Raw genomic sequence first — 25,241 nt, forward strand, 5'->3', positions numbered from 1 at the left:
TTGTCTCACCAACAGTCAAATACCCAAAGATATTCAGTTTACAATGATATAAATCAGGGAAAAGCAGCAAATCTTCACATTTGAGGGGGTGGAACTAATGAATGTTTGGCATCTTTAGCCATGCTAGCGGCATTGCCCAGTGGCACGCAATGCTGGGCTGTCGGCCAGCTGGTCCACCACAGCGGTCCAGACTGAAATAACTTAACAGGTCGTGTACACACATTCATGTTCCCCAGAGAATCAAGCCTAATGACTCCAGTGATCGTCCAACTTTTCATCTAATGCCATCAGTATTTTTTGGCATTTCGTGCCTTTATTACAGACAGACCATAGAGAGATGAGAGGAAACGAGGGAGAGGGAGATGCAACATAGGTCCCTGGCCAGACTTGCAGACCAGGGACATTGCGGTTCATGGTCACTCTCTGAACCTCTGAACCCCTAAACCATGGGCGTGCCCCCATTTTTTGGCTTTTGGATGGACTGCCATGAAATGTGGTGCAGACATTCCAGGGGATGAATCCTACTGACTCTGGTTATCCCCTGACTTTTCCTTTAGCGCCACCATGAGGTTGACATTTGTGGTTTTGAGCCAGATGTCTCAACAACTTTTGGATGGTTTGCCATAAAATTTGATTCATCTTCCCTTCAGAATGAACTGTAATTGCTTAAAATATTAATTTCTGACCAAATACATAATATCTAACTAACTGGTTGCTTGACTAATGACTTTAATGATTAATTGACTGTTAATTTTATGTTGATTAACTTATCAATCAATCAACTAATGGTTTCAACACTTTTGACATGCCACATCTTCTCCATCCTCTCTCCTAGACTCAGTTCTTGCATCCTGGGTCCCTCTGATGTCATCGTGGCAATGTAAGAAGCGCTATGGCGACAGCTTCTCCAGCCACGGCACACTGTGTGCCGGCAGTCCCCCAGACACCGGCCCCCTCCATGGCGACAGTTGTCAGGGCAACTCTGGAGGCGGGCTGGTGTGTCAGGGGGAGACGGGTCGATGGGTCCTCACCGGGGTTGTTGCCGGGGGTTACAGCTGCGCTGACCCCTCCTCTCCTGCGCTCTACACTCGAGTCAGCCGCTTCAGGAGCTGGATCGACGAGGTCATCGACACGCAAGCACGTCCGGAAGAACCGCGCGCGCACACGCAAGAAGAGGATCTGACACACAATGATCTAACACACACACACGATCAACACACGCATAGCGAGGGCGAAGATAAATACTTCCACATGCAAGGCAAACTAAAACACACACACGATCAACAACAGACAAATGAAATAAGTGAGATTAAAATGAAACACACACATACTCGTCACTCACACACTCATCAGCACGTTAACACACACACTAAGAGCGCACAAACCCACCGTGTAGGGGAATCAGACACAAACACACAAGTTCTGGTTTGATTGAAGCCGTGCCATTGGCTTACCATCTGTGCCACGTGACCGCCTGAGGAGGAGGAGGAGGAGGGTTAAAGGAAGGCGAAACTTAACTTCAGCAAAAGAAAAGAAAAGTCAGTAAAGACAGCCTTCTGAGCCTTCTTGCTTATCGTCAGATGAGAACAGCAGTGTGGGAAGACCTTCCCAAACTGCCAGGATGACAGAGTGCGTGGGCGATCTTTCTGCTGCTTTACATGTGAGTTACAGCCCGTTAAGAGCCAGAACAATGGCCGATGGGTCGGTAGCGTTTAGGCTGAGCCTGTCAGATTTACAAGAGTGCTGATTAGGGCCTTTCACTGAAACTGAAAAATCAAAAAAATCGGCATGGCATGTATTTCAAGGACAACAGCGTTAGCATCAAAACATTCAGGGGGAGATTTCTAAGATGGTCACACAAGAATCTATGCTAAAATTCACCTATTAATGTGTGTCTTCTGTGTGAGCTGTTAGAAGATTTCTGTTTAGTAACAAAAATCAACAAACTAACCATCAGAGCATCTAGTACATCGGCATATCATCACTGTCCATCTAAGATTATTAATGTAGATAAACCCCCAGGCTCTTGCCGCAGGTGCGGCTCGTACCAAGTTACATTTGGATAAAAACTCAGATGTGGGCGATGTTGCTTTTTCAAACGGGGCTCCTCTCTTCAGGCTGTTGTCTCATACCTTTACTGGTGAAAGTGCTGTTGTTCATTTAGACCCATGACTAAGCTATTTAACTCGGGATCATGCCAGTGATTTAGCATGTTTTTGTGCATTTATTACCAATGATGTATACTTTACACTGCTGCTGACTGTTTTGAAAGCCGCGCTGTTGTGTTTCAGGGCAAGTGTTTGACAAAAGGGAAGCTCAAAGCTAATAATGTCATCCAATAAGCCATTCCTGGGCTTTTCCCCGTGAAATTTAACTCACAACTGTCGCCCCCAAGTCCAATAACGTATCACAAAAACCGAGGGTAAATCAATGCAGAAAGCAACTGGGAAATCAAAATAATGGAAACACATATCAGAACTAATAAAAGGGATGGAAACGTTACACCAACATCATCTAAAAGTGCACCCGTGACTGCTGTTCAAGAAGCTACTCAAAACTCACCTTCTTAGAACTGCTGTTTGATTGATCAATGTTTGATTTAACTGGTACCTAGTGTGTTGTTTTTTTTTGTGTTATTGTGTGTTTTTCTTATTTATTATCTACTGTGTAAAGCGTCTTCGTGTATCTGGAAAAGCGCTCCCCACCCTCAAACATTTCAGGAAAGTCCATCTGTAATATAATGGGTACCACTTCCTGATAAGGTCCATGTTTTTGAGGGGTTTATAGATTGTAATGAACTATTTGTGGTTAGTAAATTGTTTACATGTAACTTATGAATCAGTTAATAAGCGTGTAATAACGCCTTTTGCCTTGCTATTTGTAATTACAGGTATTTGCCATTGGCTTATTAGAAACAGAACTTGTGACCCTCATTGTTAATGACCTGTTAACATTTATAAAAGCAGACTTGATATTAATGCTTATATCAGAGTCCACAGTTAAACCCACAGGATGTAGAGAGCCTAATGTATCAAGTAACGTCCTTTTTGATTATTGTCCCTGTGTCCATTTTTAGCCATCTTGCACCTTAGCCCTTTGTCCTAAATGCAGTGATCTTCTCCGAAGTATCCCCCACGTTCCAGGTTGCTGTTGGTTTCCACCGATTTCTGTGCAATACGAAAATCAACTAACAGACTCTTGGAACTTGTGGAGTCCATCACAAGAAATGTTAAATCTTCCGTTATTTCTGCCAATTTTTCATTATTGTTGAGAGGTAATGCGGCGCAGATCAATTAAACTGCATTACCCCCACAGCAATAATTGGCCTTTTAAAAAAAATAATCTTGCATTACACAACGTAAGCGGGTTTTAAGAGTCTGCTAATTGATTTCTTTTCCAAAGGGAAAACAAAGGAAACACTGGCTGTCTGGAAAACAGGAAAAATATACACAGAAAAACTGAAACGCCACAGTATGGTTTTTGTCAGCAGGTATATCAAGTGTACGTAATTTGTATTTGTAGTTAAGGGGGTAAAACTTTCAAAAACACTGGCATGGTCCTTTAAAATTGTACAGGACAATTCTCTCCTTTCAAAGCCATTGGAAGCTGACTGTCTGGTCACAAGACATCTTTTTGTACTGATTCCAGCAGATGGCTCTAGATAGGTAAATAGGTAGGCAGGTAGACGGGTAGATAGCTACTACTCCAGAGTTTAGATAGTATGTGTACTGCATTCATTCTTGACTGAATTAGATAGCCGAGCTGTTGAAGTTTTATGTTGTCCGTTCTGTTGTTCGCCGAGCGGGTGTGTGATCTCACCAGAAGATGGCGACACTGCTCTATTTTCACAGGGCCACCGGTTGTTGGATAATGTGGCCCTGATGGTTCTTTTTATACTCTTGCTATAAGTGTACGGACTTGACTTGTGCTTTTGATGTACTGTGAACCACTGTGTCGTGAAGCATCTTGTAACCTGCAACTGCTGTCCCTCCAACACGGACCTGTCCAATGCCTGTTGTCATGATCCTGTACAGAAACTCAAGCCAGTCACCGCTCCTTCCTTCCCCAGACTCGATGTTTTACCATGCAGATCCCGTAGGTTAATGTAAATAGTGTGTGTCCTTGGCTGGACGGTGAGGGAGCAGAGTAGAGGGCTTAAGATGTAGGCCTACTTTACCTGTATTAAACCCATCACCTGTTCCTCATTGTAATGTGCTGAATCATGGTTGAGTATTAAAACATGTGCCCGGTGAGAAAACGTCAGAAGTGGTGGTGTGGTCTCTCTTCTCTGTCGACTTCCTACAAGCTCATTCAAGTTCATGTATTCAGTGACAGGCTTTAAATTTACATCGATTTCCTCTAAGCCTTGCTTTGTTAATGCTAAAAGTGCCAAATAATGGTGATAATGCAATATGCAAAGGGTAAGCTGCATTTATTTTCAGTTTGTATTCACACTTTTGCACAATTTGGATTCAGTGTGAATTTGATGTTTATGTCCGGAGGAGCCGGTCAGCAAAATTAGTTGGAGGTTATCGGCACTGGATACACAAGAATCCTTTTTGTTCTTTCTCATAGTATGAGTTAAGTATGTATTTGATCAAATTAAAAAAAAAATATATATATATATATATATATATTAAAGCCCTGCAGAAATATTGTGCCATTTTCCACACTAGAATACATGGATTTTATAAGTTAGAAAAAAAATAAAAAGACTGCTTACAAAACATTCATTGCCTCCAAGTAATTGAAAAGTAAATCTGCTTAGCTGCTGCTGCTCTCAGTCACCCCTGAGCCCTGTTAATCTTTTCTTTTGTTTGGATGGGTTTCTCTCTAAAAAAAAAAAAAGGGTGGTGGTGGCAGTGGGGGGGATCAGAGGATACCCTTGTTGGTGTGGATTGGCTAATTTTTGTTCCAAACTGTAGAAAAAGTGACTTATAATGAGCATAAATGAGTCAGCTTTTGGGACATGGCTGAATATTCAGAAACCTGATTGAATTGCTCTCAAATGTATTGGAGTGGAAATATAAAATAGCATAAAATGCTATTTATAGTAATACTCAAGTAAAGTACAAGTACCTAGGTGAAGATGAGTAGAGATACGTAGCCTACCATAACCTGTTTATATATATTTATACATTTGTTATTAGATTAACATGAATCAGTCATTCAAAGGGTTAAGTCGCATCTGTCTAAAACTAGATCTACATCATAGCAACATAAGGGGTAGTAGGACTGTCACCAGAGCAAGAGCGAGATCTTCAGAGTTAAGATGACGGACTAAAAATAAACATATCGACATTTGAACAGGGAGAATTGCTGCTTCGTTCATTAATTTAAGTGTGCAGAGCACCTGTTTGGGCTGGAGAGTAGATGTAAGATATCTGTGTGGGCTGGTAAACACTGTATGTGGTCCTTCAGTATGATGATAGATAATAGGTTTGTCTGTACACCTTTCAACCCAAAGTCTGGAGTCCGGTGACAAAAACAGAGTTACTCTAAATTAATCTGGCTTATTCGACATGCTACCGTATTAGGGGAAAGAAAACACAAGCTCACATATTGGTTTGAGAGATGAAAAACAAAAGCTGATAATTTTCCAGGAAGTAACGTTGTGGTTTACGTAATGTTGCAAGCATGGCTTCCTGCAGCAGTCTGCTGTGTGAAGAGCCGTTTCATTGCTCAATCTGCCAAGACTTCTGCACTGGGCCTGTGTCCATCACATGTGGCCACAGCTTCTGCAAGGCCTGTATCAGTGCACCCTGGGACAACAGTGGCCACTGCCGGTGCCCACTCTGCAAGGAGATATTCACCAGGAGACCAGAGTTAAAAAACCAACAACGAACAATCCGAGAAGTCTCTTATCATTTTAAAGGGGATGCGAGAGAGATGCGCTGATGATGGGAGAAGAGGACGAAGACGAGGCCTGGGACATCTGCACTTGGAAGAAAATCAAGATTGCAAAGTTCTGCCTCAAATGTTTGACATCATTCTGTGAAATTCAACTGGGGCCTCAGAGCAGAGGTCCAGGCCTGAAGAGGAACACTCTGCTCAACCTTTGGATAGATAGAGCTGGACAGCAGGGTCTGCAAGAAGCACAACTTTCTTGTAGACATGCTCTGCAGGACGGACAAAGTGTGTGGTTGGCATGAATGATCAGCAGGAGTTCAACACCCAGGGTAACCAGTACGTGCAGAATAGAAGCAGAAGAACTCGAGGACATTCTGAGGTGATAACTCTTTGACCTTTAGGACAAGTTCAACAAAAAAACGGAAAAGTTCCACGATCAGAGGAGGAAGTGGATTCGGCAACATGCTGTGGGTGTAACTCTGGACCCTAATACCGAGACATTGTTAACCTACTCTTTCCGATGATGGGAAGTAAGTGAGGGAGGCCGAGTGGCTAAAGAGACCTTTCAACCCCAAAAGACTCACAGAGTTATTCGGTTCATTGGTTGTAGCAAAGGAGGGATACTCCTCAGGGAGATTTTATTTTGAGGTTCAAGTGAAGGGGCAGAGTAAATGAGCCGCTGGATTTTTTAGAGTCAGGATGAAATGGTTTCTGATATCAAGATGGATACCGGAGAGTAGCACTTGGAGATGGCTGAAAAATCCAATGCTGCTCCACCCGTCTACCTCTACCCATGCAAGCTGAAGGTCGGGGTGTTTGCGAGTTACGAAGAAGGGCAGCGTTCCTTTAACGACACCAACATCAAGTCTCATATCTACGCATATATCGGCTGCACTTCTGCCGAGAAACTCTACCCATGCTTTTACTGCAGCGCTGATGATAGTGCACCGTTGGTTGTAATCTTGAGGACTAATGCTTCACAGGGACAAATCTGGTGACCTCCTTTGTCTTTATTGTCAACAAATTCCATGAAAAGAACAAAACCAACAGTGTGTTAGTTTGCCTCTCAATACTCTCCAAATCTCATCTGGAATTTGTTCCTACAGAAGACATCATTCTTGACAAACATGTAACAAATACATATAGTTTTGTCTTTAAAAGATGTCAACTTCTGTGGGCGATGCAGATTTGAGCATACGTCCCTTAAAAAGGAGTAAATTGTGCATTTGTTGGGGACTGTTTTCAGTTGCAGACTATTACATGCTAGGACCTATATATGGCAGCAGGGCAGTGTTTGTGGGACTGATTCAAATTAAACAAGAGTGACCATGTCCATGGTCACCCAGTGCAACAGTATGGTTCATTTACACACAGAAAAGGCTACATCAGGCTTTGGCTCCACCAACAATACGTGTTAACAGGATTAACTCGTTGTCTGTGTTAATCCTCTCATGTATTTCATGGTGACAATAAGAAAAACACAGAATATACCTGTTGCTCAGTGTTTTGTGAAAACTGGAAAATATACGACAACTTGGCTCTTTGTGGAGGTAACTCTAACGCTGCTCACCTCCTCAGTAGCCCTGCTGTGATATCCTTTGCAGTTTCGCTGCAGTTTTACAGAAAATGTTAATTCAGAAAAAGGAGTGCCAATGAACGTTCAGCTGTCAAGAACATTTTTTCTGTTATTTATATTTAAACTTCATTTTGTCTATTTAGTTATTGTACAGGCTTTAGCCTTCAATTACACTGTGTGTTATTTACCGACTGTACCTCGTTTTTTTTCATAATGAGGTCTGTCAAGGATTCATTGTGAGGGATTGGACTATTAATAGAGAAATTGGGTTATTTTCTTTATCACTGGACAAAGATATAATAAATTCTCCACATTATTGAATAAAAATAAGCCAATACAAAAACAGTTATTATGCTTCACTGTGACACTAACACCACTCTAGCGTAAACCTTGTGATGCTGAGAGCCAGATCAGGGTCAAACAGTACTTTGAAAGACAGAAGACTTTGAGTGCTGTATGGTACAGACGGACACACTTAACTATTTTATACCCCAGTTTGGTATACAACTGTTTTTATCAAACTAAAAGGTGTTTTTTTTGTTTCGTTTTTGTTTGTTTGTTTGTTTGTTTTAAATTGGATTGACATGTTCGATATTTTACATCAGACTCAGGCTAAGCTATTCTGCTTCACAGAAATATTTAAAGGAGTGCACCAAGTTTTTTTGTTTTTTTTTGAGACAAGCTGAGTGATTCATCTGTTAAATCTTGACAACATTGCGACCAACACCATCCAGGTTTCCCAGGTACATTACTCATTCCACGCTATGCATCTCGACGTACTGTACCATGGCATGGTATCTCTCAGAGGCTCACCACTATGCTGAAGACATGGCTTGGAGTACATTTCAGCTGACCAATAGGCATTTTAGATATGGATCTAATATTCTTTGTATGTCTCACAAAAAAATGAATCATTACTTATCAATGGGTTGGGTTCAATATTTCAGTGAAAGAAAGTTTTCCATTATTTGTATAAAGTACATAGTACAATCTTACCAAAGGCCTTTGTTTTGAAAAACTGGCTGCAGCTTGTCACTAACCCCAAACACTGGGGTTAATGGGGCAATTGGGCCTTAAGAAACAGGACATTTTCCCATCTCTAGAACAGGAATCTTACAGCTGTCTTGAACAGGCCTAGAGGGTTGCCAACCTTTCTCTTTGCGGCATCTGCAGCAGAACACAATAAAGCACGGTTTGTGCAGACTTTTGTTATAAATTACAAAAGAACTGTCTGAATTTACTTTATTTACTTCTTTCCTGAAAATACATTTTCATTGTTTTCGAGGATCATATTGGGCAATAAAAAGCTATCAGTGAGGTTCTGTTATGCATGATTATAAATGATTGGAAACATTCTGTGTAAGCTCTGAAATGAAAAACAGGGAACTTGTCCTTTAAGAGCGCTACAAAGTCAAACGGAATTTACATTCAAGAGGCTCGTCCTGGGTCAGCTTTACTCCTAATTTTATTGACACTAAAGAGCTTGAGGTCAGAAAGGGCAAGAAACATTCCCTCAAGAGTTTCTCCCTTTTTTTATGTCTTTGAAAAAGTAAATGTGAGTGTTGAAGTGAACCAAAGCTGAGCTTTCCTCATTAATCACACAGAAAGCAGAGGAACCAGAGGGAGCTGCCCTACATCCCAGATGCGCACGCACACACACACACACATGCACACACACACACACACACACACTATCCTTAAAATAACTGCAAACATCATAAATAACACCACAAAACCTTTTTAATTATGGCTGCAGCATTACTCAGCAAGGGTGAGGTGGTGAGACAGAACAACGCACAAGCTGTTGAATGGACAGCAGTGATGGTTTTATGCTATGTGTATGTTAATGGCCTGGGGGCTATGCAGTGATATCCGGGGCTTAATCGGACTTGGTTATGTGATGACAGATAAGTATGGAAGGCAAATATTATGCCAGCTGTGGTGCCGGGTGGTGTTCAGAGCATCTAGCCGACCACCAGAAACGTGGTTTTACCGCGGATGGATCTAGAGCTGGTTTATTTGAACTTTTTCCTTTAACAGCCAGTGTTTTCATGCTAAATGTCACCTGAGACAATACTGGTTTTCCTTTCCCAAAATGAGACAAGAGACTAGAAGAGCAGTTGTTCAGCATGACTAATCAATGTTGCAGTGTTACATAATCTGTAACGTGTCTTGCATATCACTATCACCTCCAAATTTGGTGATTTTAGGTGAGACGCTGCGAGACTCTTTTGATGAAACCCTCTCAAAAACGAGGCAGAGGAAGTCAAAAATGCACAGTGATCAGGAAAAAGAATGGCCTGTTATTTTCCAGACAGTAGGTATGGAGCACCAGACATGAAACCAGAAACCATGGTGTTAAAAAGCACCCAGGGTAAACACAAAACTGTTTTGGAAGGTTGTTTGGTCTGGGGATGGATGACGTGCATTTGTAGGGAGGAGATGCCTTTCCAAGACATTTGCTGGAGGAGGGACAAAAATGTTTCCATATGAAAACAAAAAACAAAATCAGACGTGGAGGGATGGCAGCAGTCCTTAAGAAATAAACGAGTCGAGAGAGACAAACCAGTGCTGAAATAGTATTTTTATTAAATACTTTCAAGATCCAAGTTCGAAGAATAACAAAGCTATGATGAAGACCAACTAACACTCAGACAAACACTTGATAGTCGTCAATTCATGGTTGTATTTCATTGTACATCATGATCATGCAAAAAAACTCCAGCATCCGTGTGAAGGCTGGGGGAGAAAGCGCAGCCCAATAGTATATCATTACAACGCAGGGAAAACGCTAACATCGAGGGCCTCATACCAAGCTACGGCTCCTGAATCCTTTTTTTCTTTTTTTTTTCTTAAATTTTGCGTTTTTTTTTAAATTTTTTAAAATATTTTTCATGTCACCTATTCAACATTCTGGATGGAGGAAAATCTTATTTCAAAAGATGCAAATATCATATATTAACACTAGGCTCCATCCTTATTCAGGTAGGTACATGGTAGAAATGCGTAACTGAAACATGCATATAACTAGGTCTGCCGCTCTGGTTCAACAGTGTAGGTCACAAAAACCTGCACACCCACACCAACTCCTTCACTCTGGCTTTCAAAACTCCTCTCAACTGAGCAGGCACGATTTAAAACCACCAAGGGTAGATTACATTAATAAATAATTTAGTCCTGATCAATCTACGATCATTCAATCTGTAATTTTGTGTTGTCTTTACTTTCTCCCTTTTTTCCCTTTTATTTTATTTATTTTTTTTCCCGTGTGCAAGGGAGAGTGCAGAACTCCAGCTTGGCAGATCGGCAAATTACCAAACGACAAGTTAACAGCAACAGCGACGACAACAAAAAAAACGCAAAAAACCATTAACACGGGAACAGAGAAACAACATAGAGAGGTACAACTAAACATCTCAAGAGCTGGGACACCGGGGGATATCTCGGGGATTGAGGGGGGGGTGGGGGTCTTGGGAGAGTTTTAAGATATGACTGTCGTGGATGGATGGAGACAATTAAGCAGCACAGCAAGGGTGGCACCTTGGTCACACAGTAGTGGTGCAGATATGTTACAAAGCCTAAACACACCACCAGGCGCGCGCACGTGCGCGTGTGTGTGCATATGATATGAAGAGACGGCTCACAGCATTGTGGGTTCAGGAGTTAAGGAAACTCTGATGAAGGTTTTCATATTTAAAAACTGATGAAACCATTTTCAACCTGTTATTTCTTTTATTCCCCATTTCCAAAAACAGTCTTACGGCCATGGGACTCGAGCTGGTAGCCTACACGAGTGTGTGTATTCATGTTTGTTGTGAATAATCAAGAGCTACCGATATCTTAAGGAAGTAGTTTAAGGAGGAGAATTACAGCAAATCGAAATCTGTGTGAAAATGTTGCTTCTAAACTAGACTGGGTGTCACAGAGGTCACGGGGTGGTTGCTATACCCAGATGCACAGGATGAGTGTCTCTTAGAAGATACATGTACATATATTACACTTTTCTACATATATCTATACATACACTGTTATTTACACAGTGATTATACACAAACCAGGCCCTTGCAAAAAGCAGAGAAAAGGAGCGGGGGGGAGGGTTAAAAGAGGGAATGGTTAAAGAGAGAGGAAAAGGGAGAGAGAGCAGGAAGGGGTGAATGTGGGAGAGGCGGTGGGCAAACATGCAGAATGCAGACGCCTTTTCCTGGCCCACTCTCTCCCTCCAATGCATACAGGCGCAACAGAACGCGTTATCAAGCGCAGGTTAGCTTTAAACTTGCACAGTAAAATCCCACTTTTTAAAAACTTAGCTGCTTTAAAAAGGAGCCTCAAATGTAGGATCTGGGAAAAAAAAAAAAAAAAAAGGCTCCGGTTATTCACAGGAACGCAAACGGAACAGGACGCTAAAAACACAACAAAACACGTAACCTCAAATCAGACGCACCCCCCGCCCCAATCTCACGATAACACGGTTTTCCGCTTTGTTGGAAAACAAGCACACAAACGAAAACACATAAACACATAAAAAGCCTAAAGTTCTACACTTTGGTGCTTCATGTTTTTGATATCAAGTTTTTCTCATCATCAAGTTCTCTGACAGAGTAGACTTGACTCTTTCCCCCCTTTAATTCAGTCGGGGAAAATCTCCCTACATCTTTACATCAACGTCCGGGTAACAAGCACAACACTTTCTACCCGGTAATCCCTAGAATGCCAAAAACGTGTCCAAAATCTCAGCTGCTAACTTCTCACTCCTCTCTGTTCCTCCCTTATTAGATAGTGAATATAAATGCTTGGTTGGGTTTTGGTGGTTTCTGGTACATCTAGTCATAATTTACACAGTATATTCATAACTCATACTCATAAACTGTCACAAGTTCAACTGTAAATCCTCTCCTCCCCCAGGACGTCTCATCTTGCACGGGCAGAAAAAAGATGGCTGCCAGGGGAGGGATAGAGGGCAAAGGCGCGCCCTCCAATCAGGCGGCAGATGCATGCATCATCCCATGGGGGCGGTGTCTTTTGTTCAGCCAGCCCCCAACAGGTCAAAGGAGGGACAGGATTGGTTGGTATCGTGGAGAGGGATGCAATCTCGCCCGGCCGGGCTCCTGGCACTAGCCAATCCACGCAGAGGACGTGCCTCTTAAACACGCTCGCTGAAAAAAACTGCCCCCCAAAACACACACTCCAGTAGACTGGAGGCTCAGGACCACTGGAGAGGGGCGGGGAAGGAAAGGAGGAATAAATTAGTTTCTTGTTTTTGGCAAGACAATTCAGTAGTAGCTGCTGTGGCTGGAATTGTTTGAAATTAACCAGGTACAATTTAAAGGATAATTCAAGGTTTATTATGACTTGGATCTTAATTTACTAGTTTCATCTTTGATGGTAATAACCTTGTATTCACCAAGTTACTGTAATTGCTGACTGGGGATGCAGCTAAGTCGCCTAAAAGTCAATGGGGAAAAAAAACATGAATGGTAAAAACCCCAGGTTGTCCAAACTTATTTGGAAGAGAGACAGAAGGCAAACTGTTAAATTTTTACCCTAACTGTCTGTTGTAAACATCCATCACAGCTTTCAGGCCGACTTCCTTGTTCAACTTCGACCTACCATAGTTGCAGTAACGCTTCTCCTGCGGGATTGTTACTGATACTTCTGGTGCATTCACTTTGAATCTTACCTACCAAATAAAGAAGTTTAGATAATCTGGATAAAGTGTTGTCTGTTTCTTGGATTTCCTTTAAGCAATGTTGTTTGTGTTGTTTCCAGATCTCAGCAATTACTTTAACAAGTACTATGAGTACTAATGCTATTAAAACCAACTAATATGATAGGCAAAACCAAAAAATGAGACCCAAGGTGAAGTAAACCAGATATTTGCATCTTAAAGACACAATCTGTGATCCAAATGTAAACAAGAGGGTCTTCCCCACCACCAGAAATCGAACCACAAGACTTAAAAAACTGCCAAACTGATTGACAGGTCAAGTTATAATTATTTTCTGATGTTGTCAAATGTTTCATAGTATCAATAATATTTCTAATTACAAGAGTAAAACAGGTTTATATTTTCAATTATGATCAGTTAAGATGCTAAAGGGAAAATGTCAAAGAAAAGTGGTCAAGAAAATTACAGATTGAGGCTTTAACCTCAATTTTAGATTATAACCACTTTCTGTAAAACTACTGCTACTACTGTTACTGCTGCAACCACTAGCACACGAACCCCAATGATGTTACAGGTCTGTGTAGCTGGTAGAGCAGATTAGATGAGTAAAATCTACTGAAATATTACTAGTGGCTGCTTTGACTTTAAGCCACTATGTGTAGAAATGGTTTGTGATTAAAGCAGGTTCAAAATTAATCTGATGGCAAAAAGGTTTTTCGCTTGTAGAAAAATTAGACAATCCCAGAGAAAAATGTGTGCGGTGTTGCTTTCAGCCTTTCATTCTTTGTTGTCCCCCCGGTCTGATCTGCGTCTTTGCCGCAAGGAATTTCCATATTCTTCATATAGTGGGCTCTAAAATTAATTGCTTTTTCCGTTTGTGTGAAACTGTGTGTGTGTGTGTGTGTGTGTGTGTGTGTGTGTGTGTGTGTGTGTTGAATACCTGATCACTGTAGTGGTGCAGCAGGCGCTCCTGAGCAGTGGAAGTGAACATTGAGCCACTTGCCATCGCGACGATGCCACACCCTGGTCTCCTCCGATTGGCTGGAACGAGGGTGGCCTGTGGAGTCCACAAACTGTGTGAGCCGGATGTAGGCGATGCACGCCGCATCCTCACCGATCAGGTGCACGTGTGGGTTGAGCAGGGTGGTGTGCACAGGCTTGCTGTTTTTGCTCAGCACTGGATAAAATAAACAGAGAGACAGACAGCAGAAAAATTTGTTCAGTCATCCTTAAATACTGTACTACATAGACCAATGGATTTGGGGGGTTTTAACAGTAATTACTTACTTCGGTTACGTGAAAGGTATATAACGTCAAATTCATTATCATTAGAATTAAAACAGATACCAGTTTCAACCGATGAGTAAATTTCAAAATGCATCCACGGCTGCTCAAGCAGAGAAACAGAATAACAGCTATAATCTTTTTTTTGGGGTAATTCTGAAAAGTTTAGAAACTGAACTGGCAGAAGGATGGGTCAGGAAAAGTCATGAGGGGAAAATGCTACACATCATTTGAAAGCTGAAATACTCAAATTTGAAAAATCCATTCATTGCTTTGAAGAAAAACAGTTGAAAATGTAGAAAAACGTGTGAACAAGATCAGGTCAAAACCTAGTATGTGGCTGGACCAGCTTTTTATCTGATGCGTCTCTCCTACTGTCTGTGCTCACATACAGAGTATTTTAATACAGCCACATTCCCAATAAAGCTCTTCTCATTTACACGTTTTCTGTTTCTGTTGTCAGGCAACGGAACAAGTATGAAGTAGTGACTGAAACGCGGCCAAATAAGACTACATGTAAACCAGCGGTCACTTCCGAGCCCTTTTCAAGCTCTGCACTGCTAAGTAAGTTAAAGACAACGACTCTCCTAAGATTTCAGCTGTATTTACTTGTAAAATGATCATTCAGAGAGAAAGTTAGAAGGTCATTCACGTCTGTATCAGCTCGCGTGCGGTAAATTGAATGAGATGTGTAGAGACGTGTGCCTGATAAGGGAGAGCCCTCGACCTCGTGCTGGCGGGGCAATACTCATGACTCTCTTTTAAGAAAAGTACCTAAGGTTTGTCCAAAAAATTACTAGATTTGTCGCTAGGTGATTTTGTGAAGAAAACTCGCTAAAGGGTTCTGAAAAGTCAGTAAATCTAGCTACAGAGGATCTAAGTTGGCAACACTGCCCTTTAAACGACCCCCTGATGACACAATAGAAACTGTTTGCGCCTTTTCATTTAAATAGAGCAACAACCAATGGTGTAACTTCAGCACTTAGTCAGTCATGGACATTCGTGTTTATAGGACTGGACCCGATGTTGCGTTCCAGCCAAAAACTAGAAAAAAAACAAACAAACAGCTATATTGATCAAATTCTAGTTGCTAGTAGTAGAGCTGAAACAATTAAGTAGATCAATCAAATGAGAGAAAAATTCCATTGCAACAATTTTGATAATCGATTAACCATTTAAAGTTATTTTTCCGAGGAAAAGAAGCCAAAGAATTGCTAGTTACAGCCTTTCAAATGTTACAATTTCTGGCTTTATGATAGAAAACTGAACATCTGTGGGTTTAGAACTACTGTGCAGACAAAACACGCATTTTTCCTGACATTTAATTGGCGAAACAATTACATGGAAATATACATACATACAAAGTATATGGCAGATTAATTGATCATGAAAATAATTAGTTACAGCCAAGCTTTTAGTAAACCGTAACAGTATAATTTACCAAACTGAGATAGTTCAGAGGCTGTTGTCAACAGAAAATAAAAATGCCAAATATACTCGATATTTCCGAAAAACTGACTACACTTTCTGGTGCTCTTCTTCCTATCTGAGAGGAAACCTCACCCAGGAGCTATTCCGAGCAGATTTAAATAAACAGACGAACTGTTTGTGTGCAAGAGGAGACTCACAGTTTTCAAAGTAGAACTTGTGAAAGTCCATGCCCTCCACCAAGTTCCCCAGGGCCTCAGGTTCAAAAGAGGTGAGTCCAGGATCACAAATCCTCCTGAGAAAAAAAAGGAAGTGGGTGAGAAATTGAAAGAGTCGGAGACAGAAAAACAAGGACCAGGGAGTCGTGAGAGAGCAATAAGAGAAATAATAAGCAAAAAAAAATTTTCATTATAAACATGCAGTTATACTCACGTGTAAGCATCGAAATCTCCATTGTTGATCGCTTCAATCAGCTGCTCTGTTATCTTGATGATCTCCTGTTTACGGGCTACAGAATGAACAAGAAAGAGAAAGAGACAGACAGATGGTGAATGATGAGAAGCCATTTAGAGGGTGAGACAACAATTAACTACATGGTTTTGCTTGATGACATTTTCTCTCATCACTTCAGCTCCTGCCTTCCCTAAGGCTCTCCTCCTCTGTGGCTACAGCTTGACACTCCTCTTTAACCTCATCAGTCGCTTCAAACCAGCCTCCTTACTGCGACTCGACCTCGTCACTGTCAGCCGCTCTGCTTCTCACCTTCTGTGCAACACAGAAACTGACTGAACACTACACTCCGTTGTGTGAGCACACACTGCCTCCAAAACAAAAACAAGAAAAATACGGTTTGTAAAGATGATAGGCTTGATTTGACAAAAATAAATAAATTAATAAAAATCTTAAATTATGGGCCACTTACTAGCTTTATCCAGAGCTTTCAACCTCATTTCCTGTTTTGACCTCCTGTTCACGTGACTGAAGTTTCATACATACTGACACCTGACCTAGCTCCATGACATGAGCAAACTTGTCATACTATCAAAGGTTTTTACTGAGCAAACTATCCAATGAGGAAGACCATAAGATGTGAGTGAAAGCTTGTTTGTCTCCTGCTGACAATATAAATGAACTTATCCAAAAACTGAACATGTATTAAGCCAACTCTGGGATACATGCGGGGTGATGGTCTTCATTTAAAGATGCTTTCAAGTTTTGAAGTAAAAATGTCTGTTTAATCCCCCAGATTCTCAAGATTCAACACCTGACTAAATGGCTTGTTAAGATGGACGCCGTTTGCTGCCTGCTTTCTTCATTTCTGAGGAAACTGCCATTTCAGAGATGTGAGGTTTTATTGTGCAACAGCTAGAGTGAGTAGAGGGCAGGGAAAGCTGAGGTCAGTTAGTCCAGATGTGTCCTTACTCTGCTTAGTGTTGCTTTTAGCAGCGACAGTGTTGCTCCCTAGTGGAGCGGCAGGCATGGAGGACTGCGAGAGCTCAGACTCGGGGCAGGAGCTGTTGCCTGTGCTGTTCCATGCCATGCGCTTTACCTCATGCGGTGGAACTGAAACACACAACGGATGGTCAACAGACACAAGCATGGATGGAGGACAAGAAGACAGAAATGTACATGTGATCCATCCACACACATGAACATGCACACACAGCTCATGCAGTTAAAAAGTAACAAACGTGACAAAATTGTACAAAAGACAAAGTTGATGTGGGTTAGTATTCAGTAAAATGAGTGAGAAATCAACAACACTCAGAGTTAGTGTGGGTTTATGACAGACATGCAGATGGGGAACATGAGGACAGGATGGCAGCTGGAAGCGAGATCATTGCAGCTCTGGTCGTGATGCTGTGTGATGTGGAAGTCATTTAACTGCCTCCTCTGCTCACACCTACTCTACTCTCAATGCTCGTATGCGTTGACAAAGCCTCCTCTGATGAACTGCAGCACCCAGCAAAGAAAGGACTGAAGCCTATGTTTGTAGTTAGCTCATGTTATGCCTGTGGGGGAACTTGGTATGTTCAAGGAGGAAGGCGGGAGTGGAGGAAGGGCACAGGAAAGTAGTAGAGAGGAAAAGAGATCAGACTGTCCTGTAGTGCAGGTGTGTCTGGCGAGAGCAGCAGGAGGAGGACAAGAGGTCAAGAGACGAGAGGAAAGATTAGAGTATGAAGGGAGGAAGATTTGTGAGAGGAGACATAAGGACAAGAGAAGAAAGTAACGTAGTATGGTGATTAAGAGAGAAATGGAGAATAAATTACAGAGAGGATTAAAGAACATAACAGAGAATAAAGTATTAGAGTAGAGGAAAATCGAGGAATGGCGTGTGAGGACAAAGAGAAACACGATGCTCTATGGTGTGCATGGTTCCAGGGCCTTGTCAGACTGGGATACCGGTTAGGACACACAGCTGCAAGGTAAGCGAGGCTTCCTCGAACTGGAGCTGTCACATTAGGAGGACATGGGAATAGATGCCGTGATCACCAAGACACACCCACACATCCACACACACACACACACACACGCACGCGCGCGCACGCACACACTCATACAAATTTCAGGGTTCCCACAGTGGCCCTGATGAAAATTCCATGACTATTTAATGACTTTCCATAATAAGGTCAGAGTTTGTTCTGAGCACAGAGAAGTGAAGCAGTTATGGTGTAGTCTTGCTCTTCATAAGTGAGCACACAGTGTACAGTATAATTAACATACACAGCAGGAAATACGGGTATGCATTGAGTAAAACCAAGTTGTAAAATGCATTCTAGTGATGTATCCCTCTTGAAAAAATGTTCTGGCTTATTACAACTTGGTACTTACCTTTGTAGTTTTGGACTATTAGGTATGATAACACTGCACTCAAAGTAAGTGCTGAGATCTGGGAACATGCTGACAGGGCAAAAAACACGGTCAGACAATCCTGTATGATGTTAACTAGAGATTTATTGATTGAGTATCGAAGGAGCTTAATTCAATACATTTTTTTCGTCTCTGTAAAATTCCGTGTTTAAATATCACTTACTTTCATTTAGGCGGGCTGTAGATTCATTTCTTAGGTGCCACAGCAGTCCCTTCCCTTTTTTTTTTAAGTTTACAATGACTTTCAGGCAGTGAGGTATATGCACATTTTAAATTTTGTAAAAACAGCAACGCTGTCTAATGGGGAATCTCTATTGGCGGATAAAGCAGGAGAGAAAAAGTCAGATTAGTGTAACCTTAATTTTAACAAGTCAACAGTTTGGCTAGACTATCAAAACCACTTTATTTGTAGGTAAAACTGAAAATGAGGGTACCTACTAATCCCTTATTGCACAACAAAACTGTCAGCCCACAACTTTGGTATGTACAGTAGGTAAACTTTGAACCAGAAAAAGAGGTCCGTAATCGGTGATGGATGATCTTAACAAATATTTGGGTAATTATTTTACTTTTAGCCTTTGTTTTCTCTTCCTTACACAGTAAACCTGGCTAACCTGTTAATTATCATCCTGCCCAATTAGTTTTTTTGATGGTGATTTAGGCAGTTTCTAAATCACCAACAGGTCATAATGGTTTCTCAATAACTATTTGATCAATTGATAACTATACAAAAAGGAGTAATTTGTATCTAAAAATGGGTTCAAATATGGAGGTTTTTCTCTTAAATGTTTCAGTCATGAACCAGCTAACTTTGAAATAGCCTGTACTTTTGTCTTAAGGACTTGTTGCTCTGATAACAACTGCAGAAAAATTTTAAGCCAGTTCTGAAAACCTAAAAAATCCAGACTTCTACCAAATTATCTACGACAACTCAGTTATGGTACACAAAGAACAGGGCCCTGCTTGTGTTTCTTGCCCTGTCAGAGTTGTTTGTAGTGATCCCAGATCTCATCAATTAACTTTGTCAGTAAAATGTCTTTAATACCATAGGAATGATGTCCAAAACTACAAGAATAGGATCAAAGTTGTAATAAACCGGAATTATCCTTTGGATGAATCAGTACCAATATCAGTCAGTATCAAATTCTATGATGTTTTCCTTTAGAAATTTTCTGGATTTCCCTGAATAGACTAAATAAAATTTGAAACAACCAATAAAATCAACAATATTCCAAAACCAGTGGGAACCCTCAAAAAAAAAAGCTTGGTGGATCAGAGTGAGGGAGCCCAAAGATGTAAGACGTCATTGCCAGTACAAAAAGCCAGGGGGGGAGTGGGTGGGTGGGGGTGTTAGGTCCTTGCCAGGGGCAACCATAAAACTTCCGGTTGCCATGGATAAACTTACTGGCAGGTGAGCTTTGAGGTGAGGGCAGAAGTGGGGGCATCTCCTCTGCGGCGCTGCTCTGACTCAGCGCCGAACTGTCCGCTAGAACACACACACACACAAGACCCAGCCGGACACACAATAAATACACACATACACATACCACAGGCACACAGTCAAGAGTTTGAGAGACACGTGTTGTATCTCAGCACACCTGCCAGTCACTACAGTCAAATTCACACACTTCACTAGATGAGAGACAGAGAAAGAGAGAGCGGATAAGAACAGGAAAAAGGGAATAAAACACTCTAGTACCTTTCCTACCTTTCATTTCCTCCTCGTCGTTGGTTGCGTTGCTCTCTGTTGATCCCTAGAGTGCAGAGAGACGAACACAAAGATATTGAAATTAAAAAAGCCAGGATCTATTCCAACAGGCTGGGTGAAGCTCTGCCTTTCATACAAACAAAACACAAACCTCACCTTGACTCCATCTGGAGGGTTGTGCACCACTGTGCTCTGCGATTCCTGCGAAGCAGAACGGAACAGTTAGTCCAACAGATCATTATCCTCAAACAGTGCCTCTCAACTGGCTTCAGACTGGGACCCTTATTTTACCTCAGCTGTGGTGTCACAGCCTAACACAATATCTTCTTCCTAGTAGTTTGTTTATCCCTTAAACTTTCAAGACCACTGTCAAGGCTAGGGCTGGGAGATAGACTGATATTATAATTTAGAGCTGCAACTAATGATTATTTTCATGATTGTTTAATCAGCCTTTTATTTTCTCAATTAATGTATTAATTGCTTGGTCTATAAAATGTCAGGAAATAGCGAAAAATGCTCATCAGAATTTTCAAAAGCCGAAGTAGGCATATTCAAATTGCTTATTTTGTGTAATCAACAGCCCAGAACCCAAAGGTATTCATTTTTACTGTCAAAGAGGACAAAAGATAACCAGCAAATATTTATATTTAAGAAGCTGGGAACAGTGAATTTTTGGCATTTTTGCTTAAAAATGATTAAAAATGTATTATATAGAAAAAATTTTCTATCGACTTTCACTTGAATCATATTGTGATGGCAGAATCATAACCTTACTATTATTTTACAAAATTCTTTAACCTTAATGAAATTCTAATCAAAAATTAGTTTCTGAATTTTTTGTTTTAGACAGTGAATAGTATTATGGCTGGAACTAATAGTTATTCTAATCATCGATTGATCTAACGATTATTTTCATAATTACGCCATTAAATTAAACCAAGAAAAATGGTGCAAAAGTCTTCATATATTTGGTTTATCTGAACAACAGTCCAAAATCCAAACATATTCAGTTTACAACAATATAAAACAGAGAAAAGCAGCAAATCCTCGCACAGGAGAAGCTGCTACCAGAGAATGGATGGCATAAATAAATTCCTTGAGTTAAAAGATGAATCAATATTCAAAATAGTTGCCGATTTACTTTTGGTCAGTCAACTAATCGTCTAAGCCTCAGTTTCATCTGATGTAATAAATAAAAGTGGGACACAATTCTTTGCATTGAACCTCAGTTTTTTTTTGTTTTTTTTTAATATGTGATTTTGCATACAAATTCCATAACGTGAAATCTATTCTTATTAATATTGGTAACCTTGTCACCCAGTCCTACCCATGGCCTATTTTGGGGTCCTGCACCACCCGTTGAGAAGCACTACCAAACTGGACCAGACTGTACTATCCAACCACAACGCTACAAGATGTAATGCATGCTAGTAAAGCATCTTAAAACCATAACATGCTAGTGCTGGTTGTGATCGTAATGCTAACAGATCGGCAGTATGAGAAGGCTGTCAATGGGGTTGTTAATGATGGGAAGATAAACAGGTTAGAGTGAGTGAGATGGTTGGATGGACTAAAAACACTGGATGACAAGGGAAGACGTTAGGATGGTTGCAAGGCCATGTTGACTTTAGTGAGAAAGTTAAAGAATAGCTGGTTAATCATGGGAGGGAAGCATTATATACAGAGAATAACACAGAGGCCATTACATGATAAGACCAAATTCTACTTAGATATCAGCAGCTGTAACTCTCTAAACCAGGACTCTACAGTTCTCTGTGCTGCCACTTTAGAGGCACATAATCCTGAAGATAAGGTCATGCTCCTTAAAAATCTAAAAGGTGCAAATGTGCAGCCGAGCATTTATAATAATTTCTAGTCTAGTCCTATCTGCTTGATTTACAATTCAGGAACACATGTGCACCTTAGAATGGGGGTTGGGGTGGGGGGGTCGGGTGTAATGGCCAGAGGATGGGTACTGCTGGGACAGGGAATGTCACAGTGCAACACCTCCTGGATGGTAGATGAAGGATGACAAGCAGCGACTATGAAAATGGAGGATGAGGAACAATGGGCTACTAGGCAACTATGCAACTATTGGGTGGAGGGGTGGGGGTGGGTGTGGGGTTAGGAGGTGGGAACCGACACTGCGGCGGCCTACTGTACCATCTGGGCGTTGGTTGCCATGTTGGTGTCTTTCAGGGCATTGATGGCGCTCACTATACTGTTCTTACTGTTGTTGGTAGAAGGCTGGGACGAGAACGCAAACACTCAAAGTAAACACATGTTACACACACGCACTCATACACACACAGATGCATTTGAATTATACGCCTTTTAGGGAATTGGGCTAATGTTGGTTGAGGCTCCCAGGCTGTTGAGCGCTAACAGGGTAAATGAGTGGTTGAGTACCACAGAATGGCCTCTAGATCATCCTTTTTACTGCCTCACTAACCCTCTATGCCTCCGCCACTTAACTGCAAAGAGAGACCCCTCGGGGAAGAGAAGAAAGAGAGGGAGAGGGAGAATGATGGAGACCGCCCGGACTATGACTATGACCCACTAAAGGTGAAAGAATATAACAAACAAGAAAATGACTGATAATTAAATACAAGGATATGACTAAAAAACAAACAAACAAAAAAACAAAAACAAAACAAACAAAAAAAACCAAGTTAAAACAGGAGGAGTTTTTCATACTTGGATAGGACTACAAGAATTTTTGGATCTAAAAACAGGCCACAGAAGGCAGAGTAGCCCTGAGGTAAAGCCCAGTCTTTTATTGAAATGAATGGGAAATTTGAGTTAAACAACAGAACTCTGGAATAACCTGGACCACCCCCCAAAAAAACAAAAAAAAAAAAAAACAACAAACAGAAAAACAAAACAAAAATAAATGTCACTACTGTACGAAAAAGATATTGCTCGAAGTAATACAAAAAGAATTAAGTGAGAGAGTTGAGAGACATTGAGAGGCACCAAAGATGAACAGAAGGTAGAAAAAGGGGGTCAGCTAAGGGAGGAGAGACAGGACACAATATAGCAGTACAAAAAAGGGCAGGGAGGTGACGAGACAACCTTACCTTAGCAGAATCTGACTTCTTGTTGAGTAAACTTTTGCATGCTGTAAATAAAAAAAAAAAAAAAAGAAAAAAAAGGAATAGAAAGGGAGAGAAATGGGTAGATAACTGAGTTTTACTGATGACGACAGCATCCATGCCAATCCACCCAGTTCTTTTTAGAAACCCACAAGACGAGCAAAAATCTGGATCTACAATTTGTCATTTCTTTGAAACCCCAATACCTGAGCCTTGACAAAGTAAGCCTAGATGGTGCTAGAGAATAACATGCATTTAATGGATTTCTTGGGCATTTTTTCCCCCTTGGCTGTACAGGCTGCTACACTCTGCAAAACCCATTCACATCATGATCCATTCATTGCCATCAGGGGATAAAAGAGAAACCTGAGAGCAAAGTAAACTTCCTCGATCCATTTCCTGTCTGGAAGCCCCTAGCAGAACTGAAAGAGAATGATGGTCAGACTCAAACTGCTGCCAAGACTGACGGCGATGAGCTAGGTTAATGTAAATCATTGATTTTCTTAAGGGCCCCAGTCACTTTTCCTCTTAGTCTAGGCACTCAACTGTCTGATGCTTCCTTTTCTCTCATTTTCTACTGACACACATGTTCCAAAAATCTTATCTTGTGTTTCTTACCTTCAATAAGGAATGGGGGAGGGGGAGAGGGAGAGAGAGGGAAGGGTTGAAAAAGATGGCTTTGTATTTTAAGTATAACAGAGTGGAGATAAGTGGCACAGCATTTACAGCAGCAAACAATATCAAGAGACAACTCATGCTCCTTAATCTCGGATGTTGCGTCGATATGCAGCTTCTATCTTGGCCTAGCCATGCAGCATCCAAATAAAAAAAAAAAAAAAAAAAAAAAAAAGGTTTTCATTCCAAAACCAGGGAAAGGAGAGCTGATTGTTCAGAGCGAAAACCTCTGCTCTTCATTTGGCTAAATCTTCTACCAAACAGCCATCAGGCTGCTAATTGTGACAGCATGGACCACCATGTTCATATGCTCTCTAAATACGACCTTCCCTCCTCCATTCAGGACAATGATCCCCAGTTTCACATGACAGGATGGGTACAGTCAAGATGACCCACAGCAGGGAGGGCTGCACAACTCAAGCAATATGCCAGCTCAATGACGATCAGGGAAGGAAGTATTAGAAAGCAACTGAAGGTGTATCTCCCCAGAACATTTTATAGGATATAACCACACAGGACACCCACATGCGAAAGGCAGCAAGGCAAACACCTTTCTGGAAACATACAGAAATGCTTCAAACGCACACTTCTGTCACATTTTGCTATAATGTCATTAAAAAGGAACATCATGAGCAAACTGCCAAGCCTTGCCTCAGCCATACTCTACAGAGAAGTGCAGGGAAGCAGTTATAGTAAAAAGTGCCAGGATTTTGCAGTGATGAGTGACATCATCGGAGGACCAAAAAACAAAATAAAACAAAATGAAAAGCTGGACAATTAAAAAGGAGGAGAGCTGAGGAGTCCAGTTTAGAGTGATGATGTCAAACATGATATTCACAAAAACTTACAAACAGGCAACTTGGTCCAGTTTCACTGAAGAAGCCCGCACTTGGAGGGCTCTAGCTGACAGTCAAACCACCACAAACACCCTGATTCTCACCACACCAATCATACACTGCAGGAGTAACCACTGAGGTCATCTCCCCTTTCACATTTTAACCTTATCCTGCCTACACACAGATCCTATTTACCTATGAAGAGATTCATGTACACTGTAGAGCAAAGAAGATTCTCTCGTCTGAAAAGGTG

At 41.2% G+C, this 25,241-nt stretch overlaps 2 protein-coding genes across 17 annotated transcripts in view; one reads left to right on the top strand and one right to left on the bottom strand.

Annotated features, from left to right (window-relative positions):
• LOC120793965 (neurotrypsin-like) overlaps positions 1 to 12,420 on the top strand; it is a 37,699-nt gene extending 25,279 nt beyond the window's left edge. The window contains exons 14-16 of the mRNA XM_040134440.1: positions 836 to 1,660; positions 10,702 to 10,827; positions 12,329 to 12,420. Coding sequence (XP_039990374.1) covers positions 836 to 1,431 — 596 coding nt within the window. The 3' untranslated portion in view covers positions 1,432 to 1,660; positions 10,702 to 10,827; positions 12,329 to 12,420. The remainder of the gene's footprint in view (positions 1 to 835; positions 1,661 to 10,701; positions 10,828 to 12,328) is intronic.
• Positions 10,875 to 25,241, bottom strand: part of LOC120793967 (calcium/calmodulin-dependent protein kinase type II subunit gamma-like) — a 36,668-nt gene continuing 22,301 nt past the window's right edge. For 2 of the 16 annotated variants that reach the window (XM_040134443.1, XM_040134441.1), the window contains 10 exons: positions 23,463 to 23,503; positions 22,546 to 22,629; positions 20,539 to 20,583; positions 20,374 to 20,428; positions 20,080 to 20,160; positions 17,226 to 17,366; positions 16,236 to 16,311; positions 16,004 to 16,098; positions 14,032 to 14,268; positions 10,875 to 12,635 (listed from right to left, as the gene is read on the bottom strand). In XM_040134443.1, the coding sequence (XP_039990377.1) occupies positions 14,036 to 14,268; positions 16,004 to 16,098; positions 16,236 to 16,311; positions 17,226 to 17,366; positions 20,080 to 20,160; positions 20,374 to 20,428; positions 20,539 to 20,583; positions 22,546 to 22,629; positions 23,463 to 23,503 (851 nt within the window). In that variant the 3' untranslated portion in view covers positions 10,875 to 12,635; positions 14,032 to 14,035. The remainder of the gene's footprint in view (positions 12,636 to 14,031; positions 14,269 to 16,003; positions 16,099 to 16,235; positions 16,312 to 17,225; positions 17,367 to 20,079; positions 20,161 to 20,373; positions 20,429 to 20,538; positions 20,584 to 22,545; positions 22,630 to 23,462; positions 23,504 to 25,241) is intronic. The other 14 variants (XM_040134449.1, XM_040134444.1, XM_040134452.1 and 11 more) reach the window with 10 other exon arrangements.

The sequence above is a fragment of the Xiphias gladius genome, chromosome 9 (genome assembly GCF_016859285.1).
Source record: "Xiphias gladius isolate SHS-SW01 ecotype Sanya breed wild chromosome 9, ASM1685928v1, whole genome shotgun sequence".
Classification (NCBI taxonomy): domain Eukaryota; kingdom Metazoa; phylum Chordata; class Actinopteri; order Istiophoriformes; family Xiphiidae; genus Xiphias; species Xiphias gladius.